The sequence below is a fragment of the Gadus morhua genome, chromosome 15 (genome assembly GCF_902167405.1).
Source record: "Gadus morhua chromosome 15, gadMor3.0, whole genome shotgun sequence".
NCBI classification, from domain to species: domain Eukaryota; kingdom Metazoa; phylum Chordata; class Actinopteri; order Gadiformes; family Gadidae; genus Gadus; species Gadus morhua.
In genome coordinates this window covers 19,452,150-19,466,151 of record NC_044062.1, presented here as the reverse complement: position 1 = coordinate 19,466,151, position 14,002 = coordinate 19,452,150, and the positions used below count along the sequence as shown (strand labels likewise).

General features: G+C 46.0%; 2 protein-coding genes across 2 annotated transcripts in view; both read left to right on the top strand.

Moving 5' to 3' along the window:
* Nucleotides 1–8,197, top strand: part of LOC115560245 (serine protease HTRA1A) — a 25,683-nt gene extending 17,486 nt beyond the window's left edge. Inside the window, exons 4-9 of the mRNA XM_030379568.1 lie at nt 3,191–3,385; nt 3,548–3,580; nt 3,679–3,811; nt 4,040–4,097; nt 4,423–4,518; nt 7,523–8,197. Of these exons, the coding sequence (XP_030235428.1) occupies nt 3,191–3,385; nt 3,548–3,580; nt 3,679–3,811; nt 4,040–4,097; nt 4,423–4,518; nt 7,523–7,691 (684 nt within the window). The 3' untranslated portion in view covers nt 7,692–8,197. The remainder of the gene's footprint in view (nt 1–3,190; nt 3,386–3,547; nt 3,581–3,678; nt 3,812–4,039; nt 4,098–4,422; nt 4,519–7,522) is intronic.
* Nucleotides 8,198–9,618: 1,421 nt separating this feature from the next.
* Nucleotides 9,619–13,618, top strand: cfap263 (cilia and flagella associated protein 263). The gene is made up of 9 exons (XM_030378911.1): nt 9,619–9,726; nt 9,829–9,985; nt 10,176–10,274; nt 10,792–10,944; nt 11,197–11,304; nt 12,023–12,148; nt 12,544–12,651; nt 12,863–13,018; nt 13,151–13,618. The coding sequence occupies exons 1-9, from the start codon at nt 9,638–9,640 to the stop codon at nt 13,277–13,279; spliced, it is 1,125 nt and encodes a 374-aa protein (XP_030234771.1). The 5' UTR covers nt 9,619–9,637; the 3' UTR covers nt 13,280–13,618.
* The last annotated feature ends 384 nt before the right edge of the window (nt 13,619–14,002 follow it).

Genomic DNA, 14,002 nt, shown 5'->3' with positions numbered 1-14,002 from the left:
CACTGACCCGAGAGTTTGGTGGTCTTTGAGTTTCTTTCCGAGCCGCTGTCAAAGAAATCTGTTGTTCATTAGGCGTTACGTGTTGCAAAATCACATCTAGCAATGTGATCATGCTTTATATAGAAGCCAACAACTTGGATCTGAAGCATAACCTTATCATGGTAAACACACAGAAAGTAAGAGTTAGCACATGTCAAAATATACTCTAGTATTATACGATAACAACACAATGTCCAAACTAAATCATTGTTTTGATTCTGAAGTGTTTGTACTTATTATTAGATTTAATGCTCATGAGAACTGAAACCGAAGCTATTTTCTACAGGACCCTCAAACAGTGCACAGGGTACCGCGTCTACCTAAGATGCACTTCCCAAATAGAGCAAGGAAGTATAGCTAAGAGAAGTGAGGCAGTTATGAAAGCCTGTGTTTCGTTGGACTCTTCATGGTCCAAACAAAATGGATGGTTGGAAACCACCACGTTTGAGTATGTTAAACTCAATGTTAACAGTTTACAGTATCCTCAGAACCCATAGGTACGAACCATGTGACGACTTCATTCTGTTCTGCTGCCAGGCTGGCCGGTCTGTAACCGTTCTTTATTTTCCTTTGGACGTTGTTTGATTTTTCTCTCCTTTGTATTTATATTTCTTGTGCAACCTTCCCTTTGCATCACTCAGTGTTAAAGAGAGCGTTTCAGGCTTGGTTAAGGTCCGCTTGAATCCAGACTTGAACATGAGTTCAGGTCTGTGACTCGATGGGCGAGTCACGGGGAGTGGGGTCAGGAGACGTAAATTCACGTACATACACACTGTCAACAAGAGGCTAAACCAAATCAGCTCCGGCTAGCTGACTCGAAATGTCCTGTTGGTAGGTTGGGAGACACACACACACACACACAAACACACACACGCATGCACATACAGATAAAGACACACACACACACATACACACACGCGCACACACACACACACACACACATACACATACACACACACACGCATGCACAGGAAGAGAAAGATACCCACAGACACACATATCCACCCACCCACGCACACTCACTCACGCCGCCAGTAAAAGTGTCTCACATAAAGTCATTTCAAAAGCCACCTGTGGTCAATGATCCAACCATACTGCTGTCAGGACCGGTGACCGTAACCGTGGCCGCTGGGCAGGCTCCAGCTCTGAGTGCCTCGTCGCTGACTCACATCCAGCTTATGGTCTAGGCTGTGTGTGGGTCTGGGGGTGTTTGTCGTGTGTGTGTGTGTGTGTGTGTGTGTAGGTATGTGTGTGTGTGTGTGTGTGTGTGTGTGTGTGTGTGTGTGTGTGTGTATAAGAGAGAGAAACCGCGAAAGAGAGACTGTATGTGTGTGTGAGCATAAGTGCATGTGTGTGTGTGGTTGTACATGTATGTGTGTGTATGTGTGTATGAGAAAGGGAGACGGAGAGCGAGAGAGGGAGTGCGTGTTTTACTCTATGTATTTACGGGGTACAGGAAGGGTTGTTTAACCCTCGTGGTGGTGGAGGTGCTAGAGGCTGGGTGAGAGCTGTGGGCTATCACTATCATTGTGGTCTTTTAATCATAACGTCCCCTATCACTCAACACTGACTGAGTTGCCAGGCATGTCTTAAACTATGCTGGTCAGTCTCAATTGCCTCTTTTGTGTGAGGAACATACGTCTGGTGTGAAGTCGATGTTCTGCATTCATTGAGAATCGCACACTTTGAGCGTTTTCACAGAAGCTGACCAGGATGTGCGTGTATACAACTACATGCCCCGGTTTCCGTTGCCAGCTTGTCTCGCCGTCTCAGTTACCTTGTCTGGATGAGGCGTCTTCTAGGGATAACCTCGGGTAAACAAAACAGGAAGGCAGGAGCACATGAGCAGTGGATCTCTTTTTCCTGAGCCTGTGTTGCGCTGACAGGATGTCTCAACGCCCTGCACACCGCGCCGCCTGACTGTACACCGGCCGGGACCGTTTTAATTCAAAACCACTGTGTCGGGCTAAATATATCTTCTGCTCCATCCGTCGGTTCCTCCATCCTCTGTGCGTCTGTCTGTGTGTCTAGGCAGGACCTGAGTAACCGGCTTTCCACTAAGTGTGGCCAGCTGAGCATCAGTCCATTTCTGTGGTTCAAATGGCAGACGCCCCCCAAATGATGAAGACACTCAGCTTCCAGACTGTCCAGTTCTAGTATAGTGTTCAATTCATTAAAAACGTAAATTGCTATAAGCTTCTGAATGGGGTCACTGCTGGCATTCCCGGTTATTGCTGGGCACCACCTCTATGTGCGCAGTTGTACCTCGGAATTGTTCATGACTGTGTTGAGTAGGATGTGTTTAGAATACGTGCGGTTCTCTAGTCTGTAGTGATTCATTTCTCACTGACCACCCGCACAAGAGAAACTGAAGACTCCTTAGTTTTTTAGGACCATTAGAGTAATTGCTCTTGACCGCATATGTTAATTATTGTAATTTATGTAAGACAGGGTTACACATTATACAATTTTTAAGAAAATATGTGAATCCTCCCTTCTTAACAAGTTAATTAATGATTAACGGTTTACAGTTGAATCTCTTCTACATCTGTTAACCATCAGAAATCTCAAACCTTTAAATAGAGGTTAAGTTAATATCCTGTCCATACACGTTCTAAAAGCTGCTTCACATGAAGGTCTAACAAATCATCTTACACATGACACAAAGTGACTCAATGTCTTTTTCTTTTTCAGAACAAATTAACTGAGAAATACTGACACATTCATGTGATCCATTGAAGCTAAAAGCACACTTCCCGTCCCAAGTCTGCTTATTGTTTCCCTCTCCCTCTCTTCCTTGTTTTCCTCCCTCTCTCTCCCTTGTTTCCCTCTCCCTCTCTCCCTTGTTTTCCTCCCTCTCTCCCTTGTTTTCCTCCCTCTCTATCTCTTTTGTCCCTCCCTCTCTCTCCTTTGTGTTCCTCCCTCTCTCTCTCTCTCTTGTTTTCCTCTCCCTCTCTTTCTTCTTTCCCGTCTCCTCTCTCCCTTGTTTTCCTCTCCCTCTCTCTCTTGTTTTCCGTCCCCGTCTCTCCCTTGTTTTCCTCTCCTTCTCTCTCTTCTTTCCCGTCCCCTCTCTCTCTTCTTTCCCGTCCCCTCTCTCTCTTCTTTCCCTCCCTCTCTCCCTTGTTCCTCCCCCTCTCCCTGCGACCTCCAGTCCAAGCTCCCCGTCCTGCCGCTGGGCCGCTCGGCCGACCTGCGCCCCGGGGAGTTTGTGGTGGCGATCGGCAGCCCCTTTTCCCTGCAGAACACCGTCACCACGGGGATAGTCAGCACCACCCAGCGTGCGGGCCGCGACCTGGGCCTGAAGGACTCAGACATGGAGTACATCCAGACAGACGCCATCATCAACGTGAGCCCAATGCATGCCTCAAGTCGAGACTGCATGTGTTGTAATCACAGTCTTGACAAGTCATCTGAATCGTCTCATTGCACCTCATTTGAATCAATGAATGAATGAATGATATACATTCAAATATATTTGTTCTTTTGTCTTTCCTTTTTTTCCATACAGTACGGTAACTCAGGCGGACCTTTGGTGAATTTGGTAAGGATAAGATAGGTGTTTTCAGCAGTTGACAGCCTGCATGTCAGGCCGCGTCCTGTCCTCTCGATACTCATGACCCTACCACGCTGCCACGTTAGGACGGGGAGGTCATCGGTATCAACACCCTGAAGGTCACGGCGGGCATCTCCTTCGCCATCCCCTCCGACAAGATCCGGGAGTTCCTGACCGAGTCCTATGAGCGCCAGGCCAGAGTTGCAAGTTCTGTTCCAGGTGGTTCACTGTTTTTAGTAACGAAATTGTTAAATGCTTAAAAATAACCTTTATCGTGACTTTAAAGAGTATTTTCTGTTAGGTCAAAGGTGGTGATGGCTTTATGATATGAATAGTCTCTTCAACAGAAGACTCCTAGGCATGAAAGTCCTAGGCATGGCGTCCTCTCTTAACGAGAGCAATGGCCGACTGACTTTCTTCTTCGGTGTTTCGTTGGCGTGTCTCTAGGGCGGGCGGCGGCTAAGAAGAAGTACATCGGTGTGCGGATGATGACGTTGACTCCAGGGTAGGCTGCTCTCCATCCCAGTCCCAGCGCCACACAGAATGTTTACCGTCCCTACCGCTGTCACTCAGCCGCAGTCCAACTGCGCGGTGAACGATCATAAAACCCAGACTGGAGCATAAAGTGCAACCGGCTGAACGGAGGCCGCTGCTAAAATTACACGGCCATGCTAAGAAATGAGCGTGTGTGGAAACACGATAGTAACGACTTTACGCATGACAAATAAGACACGAGTCGATTCAATCTTGAAATGCTTACTAATGGTCGGATCCTTTCTGCTGAGGAAATCATATCTGCCATGTGGATTGTTTTATTCTCTTATCCCTAGGCTGGCCAAAGAGTTGAAGAGCCGTCATCGGGACTTCCCGGATATCACCTCTGGAGCGTACGTCATGGAGGTCATCGCAAAGACACCGGCCGCCACGTAAGGTCTTCCGCAGGGGTCATGTCCTCCTAACGGAGGGTTTCTATGACTAACGAGGCCACAGATTTCTGTGTGTCTCTCTCTCTTTCTCTGTGTGTCTCTCTCTCTCTCTCTCTCTCTCTCTCTCTCTCTCTCTCTCTCTCTCTCTCTCTCTCTCTCTCTCTCTCACTCTCTATGTCATGAGATATTGTCTTTGGCACATCACACCACACATATGGTCTGATTTATAAAGAAGTCATTGTAAAGCCCCAGTTCCCTTCTCCTCGGCACATTCACTGCTAAACGAAGATACATTTCTTTTAATTTACCCTACAGTTTTTTGTCATTTCCGTCATCTGCCTGCTACCACACACTTACAACCCCACCCCTATCCCCGCTCCCCCCCCCACACCCACACACCCTATTGAGCTCCCAAACAACGCTCCCAGGGAAAACATAGTAAGGGCTCACTCCAGATTTCCTCCTAAGCCCGCTCAAGAATCCCGCCCCCTCCTCCTCCTCCTCTTCCTCCACCCACAACCCCAGCCCAGTTCAATCAGCCAGCTACCGCAGCTCAGCGGCAGAGCCGGGCCGCTTCAGAGACGCCGAGGTCAGCCCTTTCCTCCCCCCGGCCTCCCCTCCCTGCAGGAGGGGAGGCCGCCTGGCTTCGGCTGTGGAGTCACCCAGTGCTGTGCTGGAAGGGGGCCACGGCCACAATAACCCACCCTTCTGCCCCTGCCTGGGGGACTTATTTATACTTTGGGGCCAATTGGTTTTGTGGCATTGTTCTTTATCATCATCATCATCATCATCGTCATCATTATCATCATCATCGCCCTCATCATCCCTGTAGGGCTTGACTCTCTGTCTGTCATATGGTGATGAGGATTCTTTTTGTGTTGGATTTGGCATTTTGTCGTTGCCCTTTTTTGCTCTGTTGATGATCATGGGTTTATAATTGGGAGGAGAAGCGGGCAAAACAAACGTTTGTGGTCATCGTCAGCAGTGGATGTTCTCATGCGTCCAGGAATACAATCTAGTAGAGATGCACCGATCAACCGGCCGCCGATTAAAAAAGCCGGTTTTGTATCCAATCGGCCACAATCGGTGACCTGCCGGTCACTGTCGTAATTTCCGGTTTTCGGCCGATCAAACTCACCCGCATGCGCGGTGCGTAGCAGCTCAAGGCGCCCAGAGCGCGGGAAGAAAAACATGTCGCTGATTTGGACTTATTTCACTGTGTGCCAGGACGACCCAAAACACGCTGTTTGTAATGCTTGCAAGTCAAAAATAAGCCGTGGGGGATCATGTTGCTAGGTACGCGTCCTGCGTCCCTGACGCATTCAAATCTGAAAGGACGCACTAAACTCACTATCCATGCGTCCCGGGGACGCATCTAATTTTCCCCATGAAAAACGATACATTGTGAACATTAAACAACTCGTGTTTAATCACAGTAACTGGCCAAAGAAACCTTCTTGTGAGCAGACCAGACAAGCACTGTTTCAACCCTCTGCGCATCTACTCGGCGCAGACGTGATCCCCTGTTCAAAGTATCGCGACATGCTAATTTAGCCGCTACCAAAACAACTAGCTCGTCACCGCTGATTTCATTTCAACAATTAAAAATACAAACTTCATAGTAAATAAACCCACGTTTCCACTGCTCGATGCTGTGCTCATTCGTGTCGATTATGTTGTAACGTTTAGGGGACGTGCTGTAATGAAATAAATGAAACATAATCCGGTGGTGGTGATGAAAACTACATTGAACGGCAGCCTACATATTGTTATGCCCAAACGGCGCCTGCGCATACATCGCGCTTCCAACGAGATCCCGTTTTTCTCGAGAAACAGGCAGAGAAGAGAGAACGCAAAAATACCACCAAAGAAAAAGATGAAACCTATTGCAGGTCAGCAAACTATTGCAGCTGCATTTTCTGTCCCCACTACCTCTGCACTCCTCCCTGACTCTGATCAGCCTAGAGAGAGTACCTCAACATTGCCTGTACCTACTTCTGCCTCCCCCTCTACTGAGCCTGATGAGCCCACTGCAGAAGAATTGCCTCAACCTTCTACATGTTCCTCCCAAAAAAAGCGAACTTTTCTGAAGCAGTGGCTCACCACATACAAATGGCTGCGCTTTTCAGATGACAATTTCATGTATTGAGTTTAACACTATTAATTTCATTTAAGAAATAGAATAATAATAAAAAAGAAACACATTTTTTAAACTGGGGAGTCGGGACCCATTGAATTTCTCAGGGACCCACCCAACTCGCCACCTGTGGGTCCCGGGGACTCACTACATTGAAAACCTATCAACATATTATATGATTATAATTATTTCTTAGAAAATCGGTATCGGAAAAACCGGTTTTGGCAGGTCAGACCTCCTTAAAAACCGGAAATCGGTATCGGCCAAGAATTTTGCAATCGGTGCATCTCTACAATCTAGTTCTATTTTTATTACTTGGAACATGAAAACATCTGTTGTGGGGCCTGCACTCTACAGAATGGTACACTCTACAGAATGGTACACTCTATAAAATGGTACACTCTATGGAATGGTACACTCTAGAATGGTACACTCTACATAATGGTACACTCTACAGAATGGTACACTGACAGAACACATTCTCAAGACCTCTGCACTCTACATAGGACACACTAAAGAATGGTAGACTCTACAGAATAGCTTGTATTGCCACCATTAGGAAAATGTTTGTACATGTGTCATCCCTGAACCAATCAGGGATGTATCTCTGCATGAGCTAATCTTAATTGTGCTCATACAGAGAGAGACGCAGTCAACACAAAACAGATATTGTCACAGAGCATTCACTAATAAAACTCACTCATAGCTGACTGATGGCCATGCCATTTTTACCACATTTCACTGTAAATGATAGCCCTCAATCACCTCACCATGATAGTATCTACAGCACCTTTAATCAGCAGGTGACCGGATGAGAGTGGTTTGGGTTTGATTTTGATTCTTTGATTTGTTATGTTCCCGGTGCAGTGGAGGCCTTAAAGAGCACGACGTCATCATCTCCATCAACGGCCAGCGGATTGCCACGGCGACGGACGTCAGCGCAGCCATCAAGAGGGACGCCACACTCAGAGTGGTGGTGCGCCGTGGTAACGAGGACACCATCCTAACCATACTCCCCATGGAGATCGAACCTTGACCTTTCCACATTACACACATGCACACGCACACACAATGCAGGTGTGTGATAGGTCCGAACTCATGGTAGCGTCGCGGCCCCCTAGACCTCATCAGTGCCTGGCTCTGAAGAAGAAAAGTAATTTGGAAAGGAGTCAAATAGTGCAAATCCTCTGCAGCCCAGGTGTGCGTTCAACATCCACGTGTAGCTCCCCTCATATTCTTGTGTGCCCTGATGGATTCTACTACTGTGCTCCGGTGACCAGAGAATGACGTATAATTGATCTTTATGTTCTGATGCTCCCCTTTTGATGGTTTTTGATAAGGTTGTTTGTTTGTTTGCTTTGTTTGCATTCATCTCTCTTCTCCTCAGCCCAAACATTTGTGAGACATTTTCCGGGCACACACAATTTGTATAGGCGCCAGCTTATTAATATTTTCGAAATTGTCCTTTCTCAGTACTGTATTAATTGTTTTATGAATGTGCTTTATACTGGAGAAATAAAGTGTTTACTTTCTTTACTTTTCTTTCTGTTTGCTGATTGTTTTGTTTTCTTCCTTCTGCTGCTACGCTTCATTGAAAAAACTCGAACCAACACATACAAATGCTGACGCGGTTAAACCAAGTTTCTTTGTTTAGATCAAAAAAAGAAACATGTGCTTCAACATTAACTATTCACACGCTCGCGCTGAGGTCCGAGGATCAGATTAAATCAAATGCTCAGATCCAACTGCTGTTTGGTTTTCGATTTTATTAAAGACTCTATGGCCTACTGGATGAATCTGTGAGAGGCTCTCAGGGCCATGGGGTCTCCAGACAGACCTCAGAGAGACAGCGGACTGAGCCAAGCCCAACCCCTGCATTTAGGGGCCCCAGATCAGAGGTCCTGCATGAATGAACCATAATGTTCCTTCTTCACGGTGGTGACATTAACGTTTACTGGGCTACATACTAGCGTCACATATCACATAGAAGTGGTCCAAACTGTTGTATATTATAGACCTTTTATACTGTGCTTGTGTCCTGAAGTAACGTCACAGCATTGTGGAGTGATTCTTAACCTAAAGTTAAAGAATCAGCAGAAGGAACTGGTACTTAAATGTTGCTGCCATCTCATGGTTTCATGTCGTCTTTGCAGCTAAACCTGGCCGTTTTTGAATGACTTTGAATTTCTTCTGTTGAGGTTATGTTTATAAAGTTGCACTACATTATTAGTTATTTTAGGCTATTAGATAGGTTAAACAATGAAGCATAGGAGAGGGAGAAAAATGCTTCATCGCAATCACTACTCAATGCATAATATATGCACAACATGCAAAACCATAAAGTGTATTATCATGCAACAAACAATGGAGAGGCTATTTTCTGTAAAGGATTATCGAAACATACACGGTAAGATGTTGTTACTGAGATTGTTACCACAATGCCTGTTCTGTTTGGTTGTTCATTTGCTGTTACATGCGTTTGTAGGCGCAAACACTTAAATACTAACTCAGCACTACCTTTGGTTGTCCCCAAGCTGAAGCTGCCATTTGCCAAGAAAGAGTTATTTATTTTTCACTGTTGACATGGTGACGGTTAGTTTCATTTCCCCTTTAGATGTTGAGTTACACATGCTGCACCTTGTCCATCCATGTCCTGGACCCAGACCAGAGATCAAGAGTAATTAGGGCAAGTATGATTGGTTTCAGTGAGTATGAGTTTCTATATTGACCCATTCTGGACCTGCCTAAGGGTTTTTTAAATTACGTCAAATAACTTGAAGAGCAACCTTACCTTATATAATGAGGGCATGTTATAATGTTATGCAGCAAGGCTGTACCGGTGTACCGGTTCCGCTGACCCCATTGGATGTCTGCTAGTTGGATAAGTGATCCGCGTCGATGTCATCGATGCGCACGAGCCTGAAAACTAGTCTGTGAACACGGGATGTCGCTGCTGTGTCCGCGCTGACGTTTACAATCACCATGGAAACGATGGGCTCGGACGAGGCTACGGCGACTCCGACAATCACAGAGGAGAACAAGCTGCTTATTGAAAATGTGGAGGAGTTAAAGTAATAAAAATTGTTTTTAGGGGTCATTGAGGTCCTGTCGTCTTGTTTAATAAGTCCTAATGGGTTATTTATTTTTTGTTTACTGTTCACATCTTGTTGTAGGCTCTCTAATGGATTCCTTCGGGAAGAGCACGCGATGCTGGAGGCATTCATCCGCCGCCAGGGGCCACAGGAGACAGCTCCCCATGGGCCTCACGAGATGGCTCCCCAGCCCCCAGGGGACCCAGCTATGGCTGAAGGCTCCCCTCAGCCTGCCAGGGTGAGTCAGAATCACATGAAGGCTAAATCCTCAAGTCAAATGGAAAAGGATTCATTAATACAGGTGGAGGTGCAGTAGGTTAGATAAAATGCTAACGTCATCCTTATGATCAATTTTGTTGTTGTTGGAAGCAGATGCCAATAGACTGTCAATGCATTGTGTCTCTTTGCTGCACACATACGAAGAGCAGCACTTGGACTTGCGGCAGAAAATATACATCGCCCAGAAGGAGATGGAGGAGACTAAGAGAGACATCAAGGAAGCCCAACGACGCAATGAAATCGACAAGGTAGGAAGATGCGTATGGGGGTATATAGTTAAGCACATACATTGCCATAGGCACTCTCTCTGCATCATTACCTCTCTGCATTTAACTTCTTCTGTTAAGAAACTCCTGGTGAAGTTAATTCTCCCGTGTCCATAGTCCATCTTATTATTCTTTCTTTCTTTGGTAGAAAGTGTAAAATATTCAACACCAAGTCTACGGTAGTGCCAAAGTACTGTACCGTAAACTAAACAGCAAAACAACTTTTGATGATACATTCTATCTCTCCCTGCACACACACACACACACACACACACACACACACACACACACACACACACACACACACACACACACACACACACACACACACACACACACACACACACACACACACGTACAAAAACACAGACACGCACACACACACGCACGCACACTCAAAGCCACATGCTATCCATCATCGAGCATCTGAGGGCCGCATCTGGGGTCTGAACCCATGAGCCCCCCCCCCTAAACCCCCCTTGCTTATTTACTCATCCAGGCTGTCATGGAGGAAGCGGAGCTGCGTCTCTCCGAGATCCGGAGGCAGAAGTTTGAATTTGAGCGCGACGTGGTGAAACCTCTGGAAGAGAACAAAGGCCAGATGGACATGGAGAAGGTCCTGGGCTACATCGAGGACGGCATCAAGAGGAAGGTCAGAGATGCTGCCGATCAACCAACCAATATTGGAGCTCTATGAGATGCTTGCACTGGTTTCAACCAGCGTCTTTGTTTGTTAACTGAACTTGTTTTTCTGGAGTGAAACCTTTGACCATTTAGAGTGAAACACAGGCAATTAATGTATGTAAATGTGTTTGTGTTTGTATGTGTGTGTGTTTGTGTGTGTATGTATATCTTTGCGTGTGTGTGCGTGCGTGCGTGCGTGCGTGCGTGTGTATGCACACAGGAAGCACAGGTGGAAAAGCATTGTTTGAAAAACAAGTCGAAGGTCCGAGGACGCAAGCCCCAACTTAAGCTCCAACAGGATCAGGACATGGATGAGGACCTGAAAGAGGTATCGGGGAGGGGGAGAAGGGAAGACAACATGGATGTGTTATAAGAGGGGGGAGATGGGGGGTAGGGAGAAGGGGAAAATACTTTTTTTGTAGTCACATGATACCCTTTTCATGCAAACTTAAAATAGAGGGCCGGGCCAAACTGTGAAGGTTCTCACTCTCTGTTCATGTATCCAGTGTAGAACCAAATACTTCAGAAATGTACCAGAAGGAAATATATTGGAATTGCTTCGTATTACTGTACCATTATGGAGTCAAATTGGTTGACGTTGTTAATTACTGCACTGCAGACCTCGTACCAGAGATCAAATGAAAGCGGTCAAAAGCCTGGAGGCATAACACTTTTCTGTGTGCTGCTGTGTTTACGAATTGGGAACCGAAAAACTTTATACTCACCAGGATAAGTGTATGCTTTTGGTTTTTCCAGTAAAAGTGCTTCATACTGTGTGTTTGGGATAGGTTTCACCATCGGTGAACAAAATAAGGTATATCCAGTATATGTACAGGCAGTAGGCACTTCGTTCCCTCCATCCAATGTTCGATCCACTTGTGCCCTCATTTGCAAAAAACCTAGCACAACTCGTCTTTAGATAACGACTTGCAGCCAATGATGCAGTTCATACTCTATTATTCCAATTCTGCAGGCTGACTTATGTATTGATTATAATTGAGGATTCCTTGTTGGACCAGATCAGCACTACACATATTTCTTTCTAGGTCAACATGGCGCTGCTGAAGATCAAGAACAGTCAACACAAGGAGAAGACTGCCGAGTGTAAGAGGGAACTACTGATACCCAAGCAGCGGGCCTTTACCGCACAGAGGAACCTCAGCTCATACAAGGTGCCCTGCTCATGCCTTCCTGTTCCTCTAGATCCTAGGCAGACCCAATGCATGGCTTTTACCGGGCTAGCTTCCTCAATTCTGTTTTCCATCGGAATCGTGTTCGAAGAAAGCTATTGGTCCATCAAGCTGCCTGTTCCTCCCTTAGACCCATTTCAAGACCAAGCCGCCCAATCAAAGCTTAGGCAGCGCCCGATAGGCCCGCCCATCTAATTAGGCCCTTCTTCCATGCTCTCTTGTGCATCGAACGTGTCACAAGAGAGGCTACTGTCCCTCTGTTTTATAATATTATCAGTAATTTTTTCCTTTCTTACATTTTTCTTATATCCCTGTTTCTTAACTCATCTTCGTGTGTGTGCATGTGTGTGTGTGTGTGCGCGTGAACATACGTACAGAACAAGCTGCAGAATGCAACACTTGAGTCAGAGGAGCTAAGCCGCGACATCACCAAGAGGCAAGAGACACTCGCGAAGATCGAGGAAGAGACTCAACGGGTCGAGAAGGTCAGCCAGTCATTCATGAACCCGATTGGTTGACAACAAGCAGTCAACCCAACCCTCTTCTCCTCTGCAACCATTCCTCCTTCTGCCCTTTTATTGAAAAAATGTTCTTACCAATTTCTTTCCTTTGCCCAAACACTCTTCCTAAAACCTCCCCCTCTCCCGAATGTTGTCCCACCAAGTGACGTGACGTTCCCGTCTCACCACCTTGCAGGAATGTGCCAAGGAAAAGGCCCTCTGTGAGAGGCTGCGTTTCCAGCTGGACGACTGCAGCGTGCCCGATGTCATGGAATACATCCAGGTCAAGGACCGGCACAAGAGACTGCAGCGCACCTTCCACGTATGGGAGAGGAAGGTGGAGCTCTCTGAGGTCAGGATGTCACATTATGTTTGCACTCCAAGCAATTCTCCTCTGAATGTCCTCCCCACCCACAAATAACTGGTTACAATGACATAGAACATGTGAAACACAGCATATGTGTTCATTCTTTTTCTACTTCAGAGGGCGTTGAGGAGCTACACCAAGGCCTGGAAGAGAGAGAAAGCAGACGTTGCCAGTGTAGACCACACAGAGGCTAGGGCCAGTCCCGGGCACCCCATGGCTGTTTTGAGGCTCCCCAAAATAAACTAACCCAGATGTTGGACACTATGGCCGACACAATATATAGGTGTTGATGTTTATTGAATGCAATTCATTAAACAAAACAAGTTACATCCAGTATATGTACATGCAGTTGACACTTCGTGCCCTCCATGAAATGTTCGATCCACTTTTGTGCCTTCATTTGCAAAAAACCGAGGACAATTCGTCTTGAGATATCGACTTGCAGCCAATGATGCAGTTCATACTTGATTATTCTGATTCTGAAGGCTGACAGAGGCTAGGGGCAGTCCTGGGCACCCCATGGCTGTTTGAGGCTCCCCAAAATAAACTAACTCAGACGTTGGACACTATGGCCGACACAATATATATGTAGCCTAATGTTTATTGAATGCAATTCATTATGGTGAACACACATACACAAACCCACATCGACAAAATGAGGGAGTTAAGCAGGGATGAGTGGAGACACTTTGCAATGTAAAGCATTATAGATGAATTTCTGCAGTCCAAGTCTACTAGTAGCAATGCTTAGACGGAGCGCTGCCTTGTCTACATAGAAAAGGGTAGTCATAACCCTTATCTTGGATCCTGCATTCCCACTATCTATAGCTATGTTATAGATATGAATCTAAAGTCTGATTTGTGAGACTGTACATTGGAGACTATACACACATATAAAGGAGAAGGAGAGCTGTTTCAATTCACTCAATATATAGCATTCACATTTGGACACTGGTATATTAATGTTTG

Excerpts from the sequence above, each read along its gene's own strand:
- cfap263 (XM_030378911.1), top strand. The coding sequence starts at position 9,638 with ATGGAAACGATGGGCTCGGACGAGGCTACGGCGACTCCGACAATCACA. Across the intron at positions 10,275-10,791 it reads GACGCAATGAAATCGACAAG|GCTGTCATGGAGGAAGCGGA; the intron begins GTAGGAAGATGC and ends TTACTCATCCAG. Across the intron at positions 12,149-12,543 it reads GGAACCTCAGCTCATACAAG|AACAAGCTGCAGAATGCAAC; the intron begins GTGCCCTGCTCA and ends ACATACGTACAG.